This window comes from Solanum dulcamara, chromosome 7 (assembly GCF_947179165.1).
Source record: "Solanum dulcamara chromosome 7, daSolDulc1.2, whole genome shotgun sequence".
NCBI lineage: Eukaryota > Viridiplantae > Streptophyta > Magnoliopsida > Solanales > Solanaceae > Solanum > Solanum dulcamara.
This window is the reverse complement of record NC_077243.1, coordinates 1,920,886-1,941,236: the sequence shown is the minus strand read 5'-3', so window position 1 is coordinate 1,941,236 and position 20,351 is coordinate 1,920,886. Positions and strand designations below refer to the sequence as shown.

Here is a 20,351-nt window from a genome sequence, read left to right as displayed (position 1 = left end):
CAACTATAGAGGTATCAAGCTCCTAAGCCATACTATGAAAGTGTGGTGGAGATGAGGGTGAGGAGAGGCTTGTCTATTTCAGAGAACCAGTTCAGATTAATGCTGGGATGCTCAACTACAGAAGCCATCCATCTTATGAGGAGACTGGTGGAGCAGTATAGGGAGAGGAAGAGGGACTTGCATATAGTATTTATCGACCTAGAAAAGTCCTACGATAAAGTGCCACGAGAGATACTATGGAGATGTTTAGAGGCTAAAGGTGTACCTGTGGCATACATTAGGGTGATCAAGGATATGTATAAGGATGCCAAAATCAGGGTAAGGATAGTCGGAGGGACTCAGAGCACTTTTCAATTATGATGGGATTGCATCAAGGATCAGCTCTTAGTCCGTTTTTATTTGCCTTGGTGATGGATGGATTGATGCGATAAATTCAAGGTGAGGTGCCATTGTGTATGCTTTTCGCGGACGACATAGTCTTTATCGATGAGACTCATAGCGGAGTTAACACTAAGCTGGAGGATTGGAGATATACCTTGGAATCTAAAGGGTTTACGCTGAGCAGGTCCAAGACAAAGTACTTAGAGTGCAAGTTCAGTGAGACTCCTCAGGAGGTTGGCGCAGAAGTTAGGCTTGGTGACTAAGCTATCCAAAAGAAAAGTAGTTTCAAGTACCTTGGGTCTATCATGCAAGGCAGCAGGGAGATTGACGATGAGGTCACACATCGTATAGGAACAGGGTGGATGAAATGGAGGCTCGCTTTCGGTGTGCTATGTGACAAGAAGGTGCCACCACAACTTAAGGGCAAGTTCTACAAAGTGGTGGTTAGATCGGCTATGTTATATAGGGCGGAGTGTTGGCCAATTAAGGTCTTTCACGTCCAAAAGATGAAAATTTCCGAGATAAGAATGTTGAGATGGATGTGAGGGCATATCAGGAGCGACAGGATTAGAAATGAGGCTATTCGGTACAAGGTAGGAGTGGTTTCGGTGGAAGACAAGATGCGGGAAATGCGACTGAGATGGTTTGAGCATGTGAAGAGGAGAGACACAGATGCTCCAGTGCGGAGGTGTGAGAGGTTGGACATGGATGGTTTCAGAAGTGGTAAGGGTAGGCCGAAGAAATATTGGGGAGAGGTGATTAGACATGACATAGCGTAGTTATAACTTACCGAGGACATGACCTTAGATAGGAAGGTGTGGAAGACCCACATTTGGGTAGAAGGTTAGTTCATAGTCTCGTTATTCTTTCTTATTAGTAGGCGCATCAGCGCACCATAATTTCTTGTGGTCTGATTTCTGTTATAATCTATTACTTTTTGTACTTTGATTGCTCTATTTTATCTGTGCTGCTTTCTTTATTTGCTTTCTCATATCGCTTTGAACTTCTTATCCTTATCTGACATTTTTTTATGCTTTTACTGAGCCGAGGGTCTTTCGGAAACAGCCGTCCTACCTTGGTAGGAGTAAGGTCTGCGTACACTTTACCCTCCCCAGACCCCAAGTTGTGGGATTTCACTGGGTTGTTGTTGTTGTTGTCTAATTTTCATTTTAATTGATATATAAAATATAAATTTTTAAGTGAGTAATAAATTATCTAATTAAAATAAAATATGTAATTTAGTAGTAAAGTGGACATTTTAAGAGAAATCAAAATATAAATAAACATAAAAATTAGACAAATAAATTCAACTTATAATATATTCATAAATAGAAATTGTATTTATAAAATGTAGTTTTTTAATAGAAAAATATATTATCATAAAAAAAGATTAATTAAGGTTGTAAATATAATTATAAATGTTGTTAAAAATTATGTTAATATACATAAATATAAAAAATAAAGTATAAAAGAAAGTTTAAATTCCATCCTCAGGAAGGGATAACTTATTTCAATATTAATTATTAATTTTGAGATAAATTATCCATCCTTTACAATCAAACAAAGAATTAAAAAACGCTTAAAAATTATCCTAGGATTAACCCTTTTATCCTGACGCATATATTTATCCAGTGGTACAATTAAAAGATACACCAAGCAAAAAGTTCTTTATTATCAGTTGTTATCTTAGACGACAAAAAGTATCACCACCTGTTACCTTTTCAATTTGAGCGATGAGTTATAAGTTACTTTTCTGTTCATAATATTTTGTCCAAGATAAAATAATATTTATTCAGTTCATAAAATTAATAAATAATTTGTTATGATGTTTCTATTTTGTTTTATTATTAAATACTGCCATTAATTTTTTTTAATATTTAGATGATTTGTATTTAATAAGAATGATTTGATAAATTATCTCTATTATTTTATTATTTTTTAATCTCTGTATCAAATCAATAGTGAATAATTATTGTTGGACAGAGAAACCAAGAATTTTTTATATGATCAAATTACTTTTATCTGTCAAGGAAATCTTTCTTATTTTCAAGATATCACCATGAATAGTGTTGTTCTGTAGTTCGACACATTTTTTGCCTTAGACATCGAGAGATGGAAACTCACTAAAAAGGTTAAATGCTCTTTGGTAAATGGTTTAAATTTTCTAGGCCTGAGATCTATGATTTTGAATGAATAGGGTTATCGTCATTCTCTCAATTATGAATTCTGAACCTAGCTCAATTAAAACGGTTAAATCTAGCTCAATTAAAACGGTTAAATGCACTTAGGTAAAAGGATTTTAATTTTCTCTGAGATCTATGATTTGGAGTGAATAGGGTTACCTTCATTCCACTATACCTCTCAGTTATTAATATTGAACCTAAATCAACAGCTAAAATTAGCAACAAGTTAAAATTGACTTTAAGTCATTCTAAAGAGACCATCCACTTGGTAAAACAACCGATGTGGGACTCTTCACTTGTAACTACACTGGAAATGAAAGTATACCTGACAGAGCAAACATATACTCTATATTTATCCAAAATAGTATAAAAAATCAAAATACATAGCGAGAATTTAAATTGTATTTGTTTCGGTCTGTATCTATTTACTAAGTGTGTATCGATTCACTCTATATCGGTGCAGTAATTCGCTCTATATTTGTTGTATTTGTTCTCTCCAATACACAGAGAACAAATACAACAATTACAAAGAGAATTGATACCTGCGACAGATATCCTTGCACAAATTAGTATTCCTCATAGACAGATATGAACAAAAAGTTGAGTCAGGTTCTATTGAATTTTCATTTTGACAACTTCCTATTGTGAAAACAACAAATTGGTCGGAAGCTATTCACATATACCTGAAAATTTCCTCTAATTGTTTCAGTCTTCATACAAATAAAAATATTCAAATGCAGATTTGATGGAGAACTTACTGAAGTAGTCCCCAAATTGGTATCAGGTTCCTCACATTGGAGCACGATCGGATTTAAATTAACCAAAAAGATTCAGGATAATCATGTCTAGACTCAGGAACAGTCATCGATAACATCGGAGACAGGATATCACATCTTGAGGATAGTTATACACCCACAATATGATACATTCATAGATAACATCGGAGACAGAATAGAAGCTAAACATATGATTTCCAGAAACCGTCTTACTTTTCACCTCAACTCTGTCAAGACAGGTGATCAGTTCAGTAAAATATTTGATTTCCAGAAACAGTGCCAGTTCTAGAAATAAGAAGCTTCGCACTTGGCCCCACTTTTAACTGTCTTCTATTCACTTTTCACCTCTGGCAACATGGGTGATTGGTGCAATTTCATGCTTCCAGTCTCAAACCTCTTAAGCAAGGCATTTATCTATTAGAGCGGTTACTATGGCCAAAGAGGACTTAGAACGTTAAAATAACCGTAAAGTAAACCATTACACCAAGTTGGATTTTGTAAATAAGCACCAATATACAGTTGCCTCTCTGACGAAGATATCAGATCTTGTAACTACTTTCACATAAGAAACAATTCATGTCGTCTACAGCAGGTCACTCTTTGAGACAGTTTATTTTCTTATCATCAGAGTTCTCAGTATAAATTCAATTCATGTTGCTTTAGCATCATGCTGGCTCAAGTGAAAGCCCAACTGAGCAGTAAGATCCTTTAAGCATGTAATCATGAGCAACTTAATCTAATCATTGTTTCCCTGTCACCTTAATGGGCTAACCACCCAACAGGTGATTGGATTTTGTCTGCGAACTCTTGATGTTCTATGAGAACCACTTTGTAAACGTTCAAGGATGGTGTATGTGATTGAATCAGCTGTCAAACCCTGCTCCTTCAATTTCGCATATAAACTAACAGCTTCTGAAGTTCTCCCACTTCTCTCGAGACAGTCAAGTAGGATATTGTATGTCACTATGTTAGGATAACAGCCAGCTGCAAGCATTTCATCAAATAACCGACGTGCCATCTCAACTTTTTCGGTCTTTCCAAAGCACTCAATGAGAGTACTGTATGTTACAACATCAGGATTCAAGCCCTTTTCCTGCATCTCGATGAATTTCATGTGTGCTTCATCAATGTCACCGTTCTTTCCCAGACAATTTATTAAGGAGTTGTAGGAGACAATATCAGGTTTACAATTGCTATTCTCAAGTTCTTCAAAAATCTTGAGAGCTTCCTCAACCTCCCCCGCTCTACCAAAGCTAGAGATCAAAATATTATAAGTAAATATGTCTGGTGAGGGGCCATCCTGTTTCATCTTTTCATAGAGATCATGAAGATGAGGAATCTGCTTTAATTTCCCAAGAGCAGAGAAGACAGTATTATACATGAAGCTATCTGCTATTATTCCCTTTTCATTCATCTTATTCAGCAAATCAATAGCCTCAGTTACTTTCTTAGAGTTGCATAAGCTCTCTAACATGGATAAGTAGGCATCACGATCTCCTCTATCATGGAAGCTCCACATATTGCAAAACAGCCTATGAGCTTCACTTGCATGGCCTAGTTTACTCAACGTTCTAACAAGATATGCGTATATTGATTTATTCATGTATCTCTTAGATATTTCCACAACTTCATCAAGTCTTCCAAGTTGCGCTTCTGCGGCCAATACATTTAAAATAATACTGTAAGTAAATTCATTTGGCCGGCAACTATTCTCCACCATCTTAGAGAAGACAAAGATACTCTTATCAACCATGCGGCCTCTGGCAAGAGCTTCAATCATAGTATTATAAGCAATTAAATTTGGTGAAATACCCTTAGACAGCATTTCCTGAAAGAAAGAAAGTGATTCACCGGGCTTCCCTAATTTCCCAGTCATTCTAATCAGAATGGTATACGTATATTCATCAGGTTCGCAGTGCCACTTCTTCATGTCCTCAAAAACCTTGTGGACCTGATCAACCTGGCAAAGCGCTGCACATTAGAATCATTAGCCAAGCAGAACCATATTCATCATACATTTCAAGACTCACTCATGAAGTGGAGTCAAAACACCTCTATAGCATTTCCAAATGCATGTATACAGTTTATTAAGTATTTTATCTCAGAGACAATAATTACATTTATCAGATAGTAAACTCAATACCAAGACAGCTGACCATACTTGTATTGTTCCACTACCAAGAAACACTGATGGCACCTGTGACTAGAGACCGATTTGTTTGAAGATATAGATGAATCAAAAGCTTTCTTTCGACTTTTTCCAATTGAAATCAAAAGTTTTGCCAACCCTCCTATTTCTCAAAGAAGGACATGTTAAACCACTCACGCATTCCTTGGTGAAAGAAAATGCTACTTTGTGATCAAAACAGAAAGTTTGTGCCTCGCCAAAAAGACTTCGTTCGCAAAGTAGAGGCCTTTCCCCAAGATGTTGGCCTTTAGATGCTTTTTTATTCATTTTTTGCACTAATGACTAATAAAATATCTTTAAAGCATCTTAAAAAGCATTTCTAGTTTTGCAAAAAGTATGTCCCTGTCCATGGTTAAGTGAAAATTCCTTTTCAAAGTTGCACTACATAGACTACAACTCTTCTTATCCACCTTAGAGTAAGACACTTCCTTTTTAAAAGAGCCAACACGTGTGTGTACACGAAGGTTTAGAATATTAGAAAGAGTTTACCAAGTGCCACCTTTGTTGGAATATGAACTTTCATACCCAAAATTGTGACTCTATTTTTTCGACTGCTAAGCCACCCTCTAGAGGTAAAGGCAATGCACTTCATTTTGCATAAGTATTCCTTTTCTGTTTTGTATAACTAAGGCAGCTTGTTTCCATTGTATTGGTATACCTAGTGACACAAAGTCCGTAGGGATTCACATTTCGGATGAAGAAACTTGAGATGAACCATTTGTTCCAAACTTAGTGTTATTGTATTCATCAATTTCAGAAATTGAAGTTAAAGACGACATCTTCTACATCATATGTTTCTTCCCAAAACGAATATTTAATAATGCCACAGACAATATCATACTGCAACTTAGAAACCTTAGACAATCAAAAGGAATCCAAAGATCAAACCTTTTGGTCCCTAGCAAGAGCATCAAGAAGCATGTTGTATGCAAATATATCCAATCTGTACCCACGTCTCCTCATTTCTTGGTAAACTTCCAAAGCCTTGTTCGGATTGCACAATCTGATATAGGCTTGTAAAAGACACTTGTAACTATAGCAATTCAACCTCAAATCCCATTTTTGAACCAACCCCAAACACCTCGTTAGCTCATTAACACCATTCCCTTGGCCGTCTCCAAATGTTCCAATGAGAAGATTCACAGTGGATATGTTACCACGAATACCAGACCGTTCCATTTCATCAACAATCTCGCGGACACAATCAATCCGGTTCGGAAGAGAAGATTTGGAGAGGATGAGAAGGATACGGTTGTAAGTGAAGCAATCATGGCGGAATTTAGGGATTTCGGAGGGGCAAAATCGGAAGAATCGAAGAGCGAGGTTTGGAGACTTGAGGGATTTGAGGACTTCAGAAACTTCGGAGGGAGTTAGGGTTATTGTCAATGTATCAATATAGTCAGCTAAGTCAAGGAAAGGATCAGAAGAAGGGGAAGGAGGTGACTTCAGAATCTGGGAGACTTTACAGATTAGGTCACGGCGAGGGAGAGCATAGCCTCTGGAGTCGGTGTGAAGAGTAGGGCCATCGACTTCGACGGCAAATGAACGGCCATTATCAGCTTCCACCACCACTCTGCCACTGTACTTCGTGGCGAAGCATCGGAACAGCTGCCGGAAGGTTAGCCGGAGCCGGTGACAAGGATACCGGAGCTGCATGAACTCGTTTGTTATGTTCAGTTTGGGCACAGAAAGGAGGAAGAGTAGAGGAACCCAGCACCAGTGTATGGGCTATTCAACTACATCGAGAGGCCCTCCTACTTAACGGCCCAGTTCCCATTGGGCCGAGGCCCATTCAACTGACATATATCTGTCAATACCCCACTCATTTACTAACTAAACTCATTTTGATCCACTCATTTACTAACTAAACTCATTTTGATCCGTTCAAATTCAATTCAATCCACCCATAAACAACTCCAGTTTTTTTCCTATAAAATGCAAATCCTTTTAGGCTACTATTTGCTTTACTAAGGAATATGCCAAAATTAGGTAATAAACTTTAAGACAATTTGTCCATGTTAATATACAGTATTGAATGCAAAATGACATAATGCTGCGCGAAAAATATAAGGCACAACCTAGATAGTATACAGTAGTGATATCTGTGTAGATTGCATAACCATTTACACACAAAAAAAACTCACTACAAGCTCAGTGTTTTCTGAACACAACGTTTATCATCTCTTTCAAATTCCTGCAGGCTACAATCTCAGTGTCTCCGAGATCTAAAGCTGACAATGATGCTTCAGCTGATTTAGGCATTATACATTTCTTGTATCCCAGTTTCGCTACTGTATTTACCCTTTTGTCCATTCTTGGTACCTAGAAAAATTGGAAAGGGGAACAAACAGAAGTCGATCAGAAACCATAATGTTTTTATTCAAAACCAAATGGCCTACTGTTGGATGCAGGGAACATAATTAATGACTAATTCCTAGCATCAGCAGCTTTCGCCAGACCCAACATTAAAATAATAGGAAAGGTTAGATAGGATGCATGAATTATGGTATTTATGTTTGAATAACCGAGGAAATGGAAGACCATAAAAGTACACACTCACGAAGCCGGAAAAATAATGTAATAATTTATGAGTTTGAGCAGAAACCAACAATTATAGTTTGAATATAATTCTTCCTTTTAAAAAATATTGATATCAACTGGCTTATTCAAATTTGAGGATGCTATTTGCTCTCAATGCATTGTATGAGGTCAAATATAGCATCCTCTAATTTGAGAAAGCCATGTTATCAGGATGCGAAGTCCAGAAATTTTACAAAAAAAATACTTAAAGAAGTGTACAGAAAGTTGGAAAGGGGGGTTGGGTAAGTATACATACCATACGAATTTCACCGCCAAGGCCAATTTCCCCAATGAATGCAATGCCCACAGGAAGAGGGAATTCCAAAAAACTGAAAAGCAAAACGACACACATGCTTACAAACATCTACATACTACACAAGAAATATAAAAACAATTACAAGTAAAACAAATGCAGAAATCCACTAATCTATTTCACTCTCAAGATTGATATCACCCTGGTGGCGTAAAAAAAAGGTTCCAATTCATGTTAAAAGAAGGATAACCTAAATTTGACTGTTTATACTGAAAACCGGCATTATTATCAACTTCAGCAAAGCCATGCACAAAACTGTTTGCTTTACTTTAATAGGGGCATTGGTCATATGTTCATGTGTTTCACATTGTTTTGCTTACAGCTAAGCAAATGTATCTTCTAATTCAAGACAAGCAATTTCATGTCATCAGGAAAAACTGCATGATTTTTTCTTCTTTTCCTTTCTTTTGTTCATTCACTTCCTCTGTCTTTTACATAGTTAGATATTAATGTACAGAAAACATTCACTATTATCAGGTATTCCTTCGTAATTAATGTCACGCCATTTAGCTCAGATGGAGTTTAAGCTGTCTATTTGACGTCTATGTCAAACAAGAAGTAAAACAAATAAATACTTTCAAAATTAATTACAGGAAAAACACCCCCATCAAATTATATGTTTGATTAATTGAAAGAATTTGACTTTTTAAAAAATGTGAAAGTTGTTAAAATAATAATACGAATTGTGACAGAAAACTATGTTGGTGGTCGACCTGAGCAGACAGATGACTAGTATTTATGAAAAGAATACCTGCTGCAAATTGCTGCTGCTACTGCAAGATCACCAGCAGTCTCTGACAGGCTAACCCCGCTGACAACATTGAGAAAAACGCCCTATAATCAAATTAAACAGAAACTATTTCAAAGATCTAAATAATATATCAGATTGTAACAGAAAACAGAAAAGTATACACTGAGAAACCAAATATATATAAAGGAGGACCAAACTAAAGAATACCAGATAAGACATCCCGAGAGAAATCTGTCTATGTAAAAGTGAATACATTACATTAAAAATTGCCAAATGCTTTAGTGTATGTTAATGGTGCTCATAATAGCATTGATTTTTTAAGTTGGTAAGGCTTTTCGAAATCAGATAGATCATAATACCAATTCATTTGCATGAATGATTTCTCTTCTATTATGAAAACCTGGCCATTATGTTGCCAAGAAAGCTCCAGAGTCATGTAAAAGCCAGTTGATGGAAATTAACAAAAAAACTTTAAAATCCAACTATCAAAGAGATCGCAATGAAGGTAAAACAAGAAAAAACTAAGATTTAAAGAGCTCAAGTCATTTACCATAGAAGACTTTATGGGGTTACTGTAATTCACACAATCTAAAAGTCATATGAAGCACATAGAGAAGGACCCATAAAAGGAAGAAAGTATTGGGGGAAGGTTCATTAGAATCATTACATTCTCTTGTAGCTTGAGACCAGCTTGCTTTATAAGAACCTGATATAGTAGTAAAGAAAAAGTTAATTTGCAAACTTCAGCATATCTGATCCAAAAATACTAGCCCATGGCATCTGAATTATTCAGTTTCAGGAAATGACAAGGACATATCAACAATTTCCAAGATATTAAGTGGTTTCTGTACAGTAATAAAGAACCAGTTAATTTGCAATCTTCATCATATCTGATCCCATAAAAGTTGCCCATGGATTCTGAATCATTCAGTTACAGGAAACGGAAAAGGGAATATCAACGATTTTCAAGAATTAGCATGTGAGCCACAAGTTTCAGCACATTTAATTTCCTTACAAAATTTCTTCACGAGTTCATTTAAACTTTGAAGGAGTAATCACTCACTGAAATTATCATCTCAGCTCTGCCTGCTTGAACACCATTTACTTGTCTTGAGACAGATGAACCAGCAACACACAATGCCTACATGGATATAAACTTTCTTCAAACGATAAAAGAATGTATGAGAAAATATAACATTAGAAGCGCAGATTCATGTGGACATAACTAGAGAGATACTTGGGTTGCTAAAAACAAATAAAGCTGCTTAAATCACAAGCTCCTCCTTCCCCTCATTGGTACACCTGTGCAGCTGTCATAGCTTTGGGAGAAAAATGTAGAGAAGATGTTGCACAAGGAACTATCACTACACCATTTTTGTTTCCAGGACCTGATTCTAGCTCCATTGCTCACTTGACACTGATGTTTGTCACAGAAATTCCACCCCTACCAACCCAATATTTTGTCATACCTCTCCAATTTCCCCCATATCTTCATTATACCCCTCCATAGTCCTACCCCATAAGGCATGGTAATTCAATCAGTCCTTCACTGTCCTTGGGTTCCATATTTGTCTATGATGAACCTTCTTCACAACCCTTGGTCCACTTGAGCCTAAACTTAAAGACTAGAGAATTGAGAAGAGACTAGGTCACATGGGAATTGCTAGACTAGATTGGCACTCTGCACTCAGCAGATATATACAAAAAGATAATTACAAGAACAATAACTAGTAAATGTGATTATCAGGACGCTGGTGTAATATGCAGGATGTACATTGGAAAGATAACATGACAGACTTTATCAGCTCACTACTGGAGTAATCTCTGATAAGAGAGAACCTCCTTTCTGTTTTTGCACAAGGAGACCTTCTATTCTGTAATTACCAGAGCTAGCTTAGTGCTTGGCAGCTTACATCAAGAGATACCCAAAAACAAATTAATGCCTAACGACATACCTGAATTTCAATAAGAAAGGCTCGAGATCCATCCATAATTACAGTAACAGCTAATCCAGCCAGAAATTCAGAATCCGACTGCTGCTCACTTAGAAACATTTCACTTGGGTTTGAAACAGCCTGCAAGCCTGATTGCGACATTTCAAACACTCCAAGCTGCAAGCAAACCATGTCAGAACATACAATAGACAAAAAATACATAAATTTTTTTAAAAAAAGATTCAGGAAGTCACTAAGGATGGTCCAAATATTCAGTATGATGTTTCGCATATAATCATAATTAGTCCTGATGAGATGAGATTGCTACAAAGTGAATAGCATAATCCAGACTAAAGGGGTTTGAGAAATCCTTTGACAATTAACTCTATATTAAGTCATGTCTCATTTTGTCTTTCATATTAACTTCAGGAAAATCTTTAACCAACATGAGAAAGTGATAACCTTTCTCAATCAGGATATGCCGACCAGGTAAGAAGGATAACCTTCTTGATCACCACTAGCCCAACATCATGAAATGAAACCAAAAAATTGGAATGCAAGTGACAAACAAGCTTGTTTCTGGCAACAGCAGAACACACATCTCACAGCTACTCGCCTACGTCACTGAACATGAATCACATTATGACTTCATCAGTTAAAGAAAATGGTTACATTAAACCTAAGGAGAAAAAGCTGACGAGCTGGATGCAAGATACAGCTTTGGTGAAGCAGGATAACTTAAGCGAACAAACTCTACTTGTTTTTCAAAGTTCTATAGGTTTCAATTCCCAGATCTCATTGTTTTTTTGCAAATCTGGAGTTATCACCTATTTTCTTTGTAACTATCTTGCATCTCCTTGATGACTTTTAATACAACCTCTTACTTCATCAAAAAAAGAAGTTGTTTGGCTTATTTTTTTTAAACGATAATTGAAATCCCAGAGGGCCACTAGCGCACAGTTCGAGACTCTGGATATGGGCCCGTCCATCTACTCTTCTCCACTTAAATACCAAGCATTTTCCTGTGAACTGTTTGGACCACAACGTGCATCTAATCTACACTCACATGTTGCATTTACCACTGGACCAATGCCCTGGGGCAATAATAGTTGTTTGGTTTGAAAACTAACTTGATTTTGAAAAAACAAATACTCACTTAAGTTTTCCTGAACAGTTTGGACCATGACATGCTAATAATCTACACTCACGTGTTGCACTTTTACCACTTGCCCAAAGCCCTGAGGTGATAATAGTTGTTTGGATATTGGAAAAACAAACTCACTTAGTAGTTATACAACTCTTCCTTCTGTTTATACCACTGCCAACCCCCCACCCTCCGATATTCCAAACTTGGCAGTAAAAATGAAACTCCATAACTAGACAAAATTCACTGCTCCTAGCAGAGAAGCCTGACAATCCCAAGAATCAACATTCTATTAAACTTGAAACTAACTGATTCATGCAATGCATAGATCTTCCTTTTAAGTTGCCCCTTATCTCCTCATCAAACAATGAAAAAGAAGCTATCTCAAGTCCCATGAACATCTAAAATCATATGGAGCATTTCAACAAAAGGAAAGAACAAGAAAAATGAGCAGAAGCATCTGAATACCTCATCTGTGGATCCAAATCGATTCTTCACTGAACGAAGTAAACGATGAGATGAATACTTCTCTCCCTGCAATTTTTATTGTGTGACTCTCGCATTGATGAGAAACAGATAGGGAATCATCAAAACCAAGAATAAGAATCTCCTAAAGGAAGGGAAAAAACATAGAGAAAATTGTTTACGGAGGATGTGCAGTGCTCGGTCTTGCAAGAACTGACTCCACACACATTAGATTCTAAATGCAGCCAAAAAAAAATATGCACAAACATAACTTATTATCTCTATTAAGTAAAAAAAGGCATGCAAACGAGCCACAAATTATAAAGGATACACCCAAATGTTCATGGACTCTGAATAAATCAACCAAGCATTCTACACTTGATCACTTGAAAAATACATGCACTTTACCATACATCATAACTAGCACGAGCACATGATTTCATCTTCAGTGTCAAAATTCAAAAGCCATATCAAAACCTCTTTTTTCTCTTTTAAAGATAAATCCAAGCTATATAAAAACATGTGTATACTATAAATAACATCAAAGTAGGAGAAGATACTGCTCAAATCTGAAATTCAGAAGGTACCAACTTCCATATAAAGAACAACATCAACTATGTGCTCCAAGACGCGAGGACCAGCTATTTCTCCAGATTTAGTCACATGTCCAATCTGAAATTTCCCAAGTTTAGTATCACGTCAACAGATAAATAACTGGCAAAGAGAAGGGAATGAAATTTCTCTAAACCCATCAAAATATTCTGGCTGCTGACAGCATATCATCAAGTCAGAAAACGAATTCTAGTTGAGCATAGGTTCATAACACAAAACAAAAATTTATCCATTAAAGAGACTATATCTTCTGATAGGGTAATCGAAATGATACCTCTCAAATAAAGGTGAAACTCCTCTTATTATTTTTACCTCTATCATAAAAAATACTATATAAAAATATTGAGATAATTTAATTTACTTTTTGCGAAGGAGGAGAGGACGAGAGGGTAAATAAAGAAAACCACTTAATGTGACAAAAAAAAAGACAAACAACCTCAAATTAAGTTATAGCAATAAATATTATCAACCAGATGCCTGAAGTTAAAGCACAGTGCTCAATTGTCCACCCTCACCAGAAACACAGGGATATTGGTCTTCTTGGCAAACCGCAGCAATGCTTCTGTGCATTCTTTTACCTGTCATGAACGAATCAGTTTTAAGTAAGATGATTCAACACCATAGTGAGAAGCAACTTAATGGTTGTCTATCTCATTATTTTAAAAAGAAGGTAAACAAAGCTTTATCAAGAAATCCTTTAGAGGCAAAATCTTTTCTGAAAACTCTGTTAGCACAGCTGCCTTGAGACAAAGGATTTATTTATAGGAAGCTATAGCTTTCAATAACAAATGAATCCAGATCTACCCTTCCCATTCAAGTGGATAAAAAGCTTGGATGAACTCTCAGCAAATCTCTTACTATTACAAAATATAGCACAAAACAGTGAACCTGTGATTATACAAAAGATAGTACAAAACAGTGAACCTGCGATAGACCTCCTGCACTTCCAGTTACTCCTCTCAGATAAACTGTCTGTATGGAATCAATTACCAAAGCTCGCAGTGAGAGAGTTTGGGTCTTTTCCAGAATATCCTGAAGAAAGACAGCAACATGGAATAAAACATAAACACATCAGATTTACTCACTCTAAGCATCTGTCAAACAATTATCTCATTCTGCAACCTTCAAGTAATCCAGGTTATTTGTTGACCAAATATGCAAAGGACCTAGTCTTTACAAGAGAAATGAAGCACACGAACTAATACAGAGCTATCTTTTAGCATTGGCATTGATAAACGGCCAATTTTTCATTAAATGGTCGTTTTTTCATCACCAAACACTTGCACATTATTATTACAATAACTTGCATGTTTAAAGATTATAAAGATAAAAATATTGATACATTCCCATCCTTCTTTCACTTGTAAACTCCTTGAGTGAGATAAAATTTCGGCTAAACACTTGTCACATCTAAGAATATCATAAGTTGGTTCAAAAAATAAAATCGAAGTACAACTAGAAAGACATTTTGGTAAAAAAAATGCTAGGTCAATATACCACTAACTTTATGTTCTAGGGTTGGCAAAATCAGCTTGTCTCCAAATAAACAAAGACTACAAACATTTTACACCGAGTTAATTTATGTGATGAAATACTGAGGACGACTCCTAAGTTCAAGCTTTTTAATTATTACAAGCCTATAAAGTGAAGTGCTTGCGTGGTATAACAAAGAGATATGTGGAAAATCACAAGCATGGAGAACATGGTTTGTTTTCATTTTGTAGGGCAATTGTTTATTCGAAACCTCTGCAACAATAAAAAGTTAACTATATAAATGGGTCGACATGCACATTAATAACACTGCAATTGTTAGAACCACTAATCAGTTCCCATCTAAAGGTTCAACTTTGAATCCTCTTCGTCTCAGATCTTATATCTAACCTTGCATTGTTTGTTTTAATTAACCTAGCACCCAAGTTTGCATCACCATGGTCAAGCTAGTCATCTTAAGCTCAACTTGCTACACTTTCAAAGGACAAGGGTGGGGAAGGGCCTCATGTTGTACTGACTAACTCTAGTCATAATTGTCAATTTGTCACGCCACAAGCCAATTTAAGATTATTAGTCAGCAATCAATGCGAACAACTACTTGAAAAGGTCAATCATACAAAAAATGAAGTTGACATTCATAACTATTGAATGATATCAAGGGGTTAACCTCAACATCTGTACTTGCATATAAAAATAGTTCATCCGTCCCGATTCTCATCCGATCAGCTCTGTTCCCAATTTGCTCAACACTCTGCCATGAAGATGACTCAAGACAGTAAGATACCAAAATTTTTCATGAGCACAAAATTGCATACAAGGAAATAGACTTATTTAAACAAGAAAGCTAGGATATAAATTTGGAAAATTTACAAGCCATCAACATTTTCCCAAATTTTGTTTCGTGCATATTACAAGGCGAAAACAAAAGTATCTGCACTCAAAAAGAGTGTGCTCCATCAAATTTACTAAACTTGAAACCATACAGTTTTTTTTATATAATTGCTATTCCCATTCCCTTTTCCAGATAAACCAATCACTTCTCCTACATGCATTCATGCCCTTGGTCAAATTTCAGTTTAGCAGATGCAACATATCAAAAGCTTAAAGAAGAATAATGCCACTGCCCAATTAGGAATGATAAACACCCACCTCTTCACCAGACACATAGAGAACTGGTGCTGGTCCCCCCATATCACACCCCTCTGCAACTATGGCTGCAATCTTGCAATAGAGAGAAAGATAGTTAAAGTGATTGGAGAATAATAGATAACTTCAAAAGCTAAAACAAAAAACATATGTGGCACACAGCATCATACCTGTAACAGTAACGTGCTCTTACCAACACCTGGATCACCGCCAACTAAAACTAAGCAACCTGCAACATAGAAAGGTAAAAAAAGAAAGAATTGGTCCATGTTGAGAAAGTAGAGACCAACTTACCTATTAAAGAAAAAGGTAAAGACCAAATAGCTCTCAATAAGTCAAAGTCAAAACGCTCCACGAAAGCAATGGGAACATTTAAATAGCGAGAAGCAGAGACTTAAGGCAACCTAGAGAGTGACTGAACATTTAGCAGCAATTATTTATCTGCAGGCACAGATTTAACGTTGGTTGATGCTCCTAATCCATCTATGGCACAGTTCAAGGTGTAGCCTTTTACAGTGCACATCACAACAACAACAACAACAACAACAACAACCCAGTGAAATCCCACAACGTGGGGTCTGGGGAGGGTAGATTGTACGCAGACCTTACTCCTACCAAGGTAGGACGGCTGTTTCCGAGAGACCCTCGGCTCAAAAAAAAAAAAAAAAAAAAAAAAAAAAAAAAAAAAAAAAAAGCGGAAAAGGGGGTCAGATAAAGTTAAAAAAATTCAAAGCGCTATAGAAAAATAAATCACGAAGGCATCACAGATAAAATAGAGTAATCAAAAGTACTGAAAGCAATAAATAGTAACAGAAATAGCAGAAATGAGAGTACAAGGAATTGTAATGTGCTAGTGCGCCTATGAATAGGGAAGAATAACGATACTATGTACTAGCCTTCTACCCTAATGTGGGTCCTCCACAGCCTCCTATCTAAGGTCATGTCCTCGGTAAGCTGTAACTGAGCCATATCCTGTCTAATCACCTCTCCCCAATACTTCTTCGGCCTACCCCTACCTCTTCTGTAGCCATCCATAGCCAACCTCTCACACCTTCTCACTGGGTCATCTGTGTCTCTCCTCTTCACATGCCCAAACCATCTCAGTCGCATTTCCCGCATCTTGTCTTCCACCGAGGCCACTCCTACCTTGTCCCGAATAGCCTCATTTCTAATCCTGTCGCTCTTGGTGTGACCACACATCCATCTCAACATTCTCATCTCGGCAACTTTCATCTTTTGAATGTGAGAGATCTTAACTGGCCAACACTCTGCCCCATACAACATAGCCGGTCTAACCACCACTTTGTAGAATTTGCCCTTAAGTTGTGGTGGCACCTTCTTATCGCATAGCACTCCGGAAGCGAGCCTCAATTTCATCCACGCTGCCCCAATACGATGTGTGACATCATCGTCAATTTCCCCGCTGCCTTGCATGATAGACCCAAGATACTTGAAACTACTTCTCTTTTGAATAGCTTGGGCACCAAGCTTAACTTCCACGCCAACCTCGTGAGGTGTCTCACTAAACTTGCACTCTAAGTACTCTGTCTTGGTCATACTCAGCTTAAACCCTTTAGACTCCAAGGTATGTCTCCAATCCTCCATCTTAGCATTAACTCCACTACGAGTCTCATCAATCAGGACTATGTCATCCGCGAAAAGCATACACCATGGCACCTCACCTTGAATTTGTCGCGTCAATGCATCCATTACCAAGGCAAATAAAAATGGACTTAGAGCTGATCCTTGATGCAACCCCATCCCAACTGGGAAATGCTCTGAGTCCCCTCCTACTGTCCTTACCCTGGTTTTGGCTCCCTCATACATGTCCTTGATCACCCTAATGTATGCCACAGGTACATCTTTAGCCTCCAAACATTTCCATAGTATCTCTCTTGGAACTTTATCGTAGGCCTTTTCTAAGTCGATGAATACCATATGCAAGTCCCTCTTCCTCTCCCTATATTGCTCCACCAGTCTCCTCATAAGATGGATGGCTTCTGTAGTTGAGCGTCCCGGCATAAATCCGAACTGGTTCTCTGAAATAGACACGCCTCTCCTCACCCTCATCTCCACCACTCTTTCCCACACTTTCATAGTGTGGCTTAGTAACTTGATACCTCTATAGTTGTTGCAACTCTGGATATCCCCTTTGTTTTTGTATAGAGGGATCATTACACTCGACCTCCATTCTTCGGGCATCGTTGCCGTTTTAAAGATGACATTAAATAACCTAGTCAGCCACTCCAAACCTACCAAGCTGGCACTCTTCCAAAATTCCCCAGGAATCTCGTCAGGTCCGGTTGCTCTTCCCCAGCGCATCCTACGAACAGCACCCTTAACCTCTTCGACCTTAATACTCCTGCAATATCCAAAATTGCGACGCCTCTCTGTATGTTCCAAATCTCCCAACACAAAGTCTCTGTCCCCTACGTCATTCAAGAGTTTATGGAAGTATGACTGCCACCTCTGTTTAATGAGAGTCTCTTCTACCAATACTTTTCCATGCTCGTCCTTAATACACTTCACTTGGTCCACATCGCGTTCCCTTCTCGCCCGCACCCTGGCTAGCTTGAATAATTTTCTATCCCCACCTTTTTCTTCTAGTGCACATCACAACAAATACAGGTAAAATAAAATTACAGAATGCAACAACTTCTGGAAGCTTTTTTTTTTTATTTGCAAGTGGATAACTAAGTCTTTGATATAGAATATACTCGGGCTTCTAGCAAAATTGCAAGGTTAGAGCGAACACAGTATTAACCCAATTTCATTAATAGCTGACCTTTAGTTATTGCTGGAATTCTTTACAGAATAGTATATATACTTGGGTCCATAAATGCACATCTCATTAATAATATTGCAAGACAAAATGAACTTCATATGTAAAAGTAGGGTCTGAACATGGCAGTACCTGGCACAAGACCACCACCAAGTACTCTTCCCACTTCAGCTCCAAAAAGGCCAGACCTTATAACAAGACCATTAGTTCAGAGTGTTCATTGACATTTAACAAGGATCTCCCTATATTATAAATCAAACTTAAATGGCCAAAAGAACTCATCAAAGGATATGTACTTAGAAAGATGTAGCAGCATTCATTTTTCACATTATCAAATTCAAATTTCCACTTGAATCAAATTGATTTACGACTGTCCACCTGGTCCTACACTCTGACAAAATTTCACCGAATCTAAAAAGTCAATCATTCGAGAAGCTAGAAAACTTGGTTGATATTCCAACTAAAACATAGATGGGATTAGTATATCAATAAACTAGAAAGCCAAAATCTTGACATAATATGCTTAATACACAGACAAACTCAAATTCAAGTGGGTACAAACAGTCACTTCACTTACAGAGGTATTCGCCAATTCGATTGATTAATTCCCTTATTCACATCCGTCAATTTCGTTGGCATAGCTCTAACAGACTGATGAGGCAGCCACGACCTTGTCACATTCTCTGAAACCTCAAACCCACTCGTGAGACGCTCTACCCCTTCAGAAAACCGCTTCATAGTATTAACCCCATTACACTGCTTACATATCCCCCACCACTGCCCGTCATCATACCCACAATCAGAACACACCCACACTGTTTTACTCTTCCCTTTTCCCTTCTTCTTGTTCCCATTCCCTATAACCTGATAAACCCTACCTTTTGAACCCAAAACGTTGGAGTAATTTGCACTCGCTTTAGACTCCCTTTGCGGAAGATTATCACCACTAGGGTTTTCTCGAGCTGCTGAAGGAGCGGTCCAGCCTTGTACGGCGTCGTCTGTGAGAGCTGTGGGCTGATTAGGAAAGTGTTGCCGGCGAGTGGAGTGGAACTGGCGCGAGTTGCATATAACAGTGAAACGGAGAGATGAAAGAGAGGTTGTTGGAGGGAGATTGAGCAAGTGTTTTTGGAAATGGAGAGCTCTCAGTGCTTGCATGTTTGTTACTTGCATTTATTAGAGAGAAAATGGAGGACTCCGGCGGGAACGGAAACTCTTCCGGTTTTCAGTATTGTATTGACCCCCACTAAATTCAAATTTTGTATCCCTTTGTAAGAACAAAACAAATGAATTTTCATTACTGATAAATATAATAAAGATAATAATATATTTTGTGTAATTTCAATCACTACTTAATTTGAAATAGTTACTTTATAGGAATCATTCGGTTAATCATTAGATAACGTAAATTATAATTTTAAAATGCATTCGAATTTGAAAATGAACAAACGAATGAAATTGAAGGGCAAAATATTGTTTAAGATTCAATCTGATCGAATGCATGCTTATTCGCTAACATTTAAAATGGTAAATAAAACCATTTAATTGAGCTTGCTTATTATTAAATACTTTATAAGAATCCATAAAACTTACATAAATATACAATAT

The 20,351-nt window shown here is 37.2% G+C and overlaps 2 protein-coding genes across 3 annotated transcripts; both read right to left on the bottom strand.

Annotated features, from left to right (window-relative positions):
- Positions 1-3,465: 3,465 nt before the first annotated feature.
- LOC129896789 (pentatricopeptide repeat-containing protein At1g51965, mitochondrial) lies at positions 3,466-7,225 on the bottom strand. The gene is made up of 2 exons (XM_055972757.1): positions 6,417-7,225; positions 3,466-5,300 (listed from the first exon to the last, which is right to left on the bottom strand). Exons 1-2 carry the CDS (start codon positions 7,182-7,184, stop codon positions 4,095-4,097), a joined length of 1,974 nt encoding a protein of 657 aa, XP_055828732.1. The 5' UTR covers positions 7,185-7,225; the 3' UTR covers positions 3,466-4,094.
- Positions 7,226-7,513: 288 nt separating this feature from the next.
- LOC129896790 (uncharacterized) lies at positions 7,514-20,033 on the bottom strand. Of its 2 annotated transcripts, XM_055972758.1 has the most exons (15): positions 19,324-20,033; positions 18,879-18,934; positions 16,135-16,193; positions 15,968-16,039; positions 15,486-15,569; positions 14,252-14,359; positions 13,843-13,905; positions 13,307-13,387; positions 12,719-12,784; positions 11,128-11,283; positions 10,236-10,313; positions 9,840-9,878; positions 9,173-9,255; positions 8,365-8,437; positions 7,514-7,850 (listed from the first exon to the last, which is right to left on the bottom strand). In XM_055972758.1, exons 1-15 carry the CDS (start codon positions 19,914-19,916, stop codon positions 7,680-7,682), a joined length of 1,782 nt encoding a protein of 593 aa, XP_055828733.1. In that variant the 5' UTR covers positions 19,917-20,033; the 3' UTR covers positions 7,514-7,679. The 2 variants fall into 2 exon arrangements, with proteins under 2 accessions (XP_055828733.1, XP_055828734.1); XM_055972759.1 differs by lacking the exon at positions 9,840-9,878.
- Positions 20,034-20,351: the final 318 nt, after the last annotated feature.

Coding starts and splice junctions, on each gene's coding strand:
- LOC129896789 (XM_055972757.1), bottom strand. CDS start 7,184: ATGCAGCTCCGGTATCCTTGTCACCGGCTCCGGCTAACCTTCCGGCAG. Junction 5,301..6,416: donor CTCTTGCTAGGGACCAAAAG/GTTTGATCTTTG, acceptor GCGCTTTGCCAG/GTTGATCAGGTCCACAAGGT.
- LOC129896790 (XM_055972758.1), bottom strand. CDS start 19,916: ATGCAAGTAACAAACATGCAAGCACTGAGAGCTCTCCATTTCCAAAAA. Junction 13,388..13,842: donor CCAATATCCCTGTGTTTCTG/GTGAGGGTGGAC, acceptor GGGAAATTTCAG/ATTGGACATGTGACTAAATC. Junction 9,256..9,839: donor GTCTCAAGCTACAAGAGAAT/GTAATGATTCTA, acceptor ATTTGATTATAG/GGCGTTTTTCTCAATGTTGT.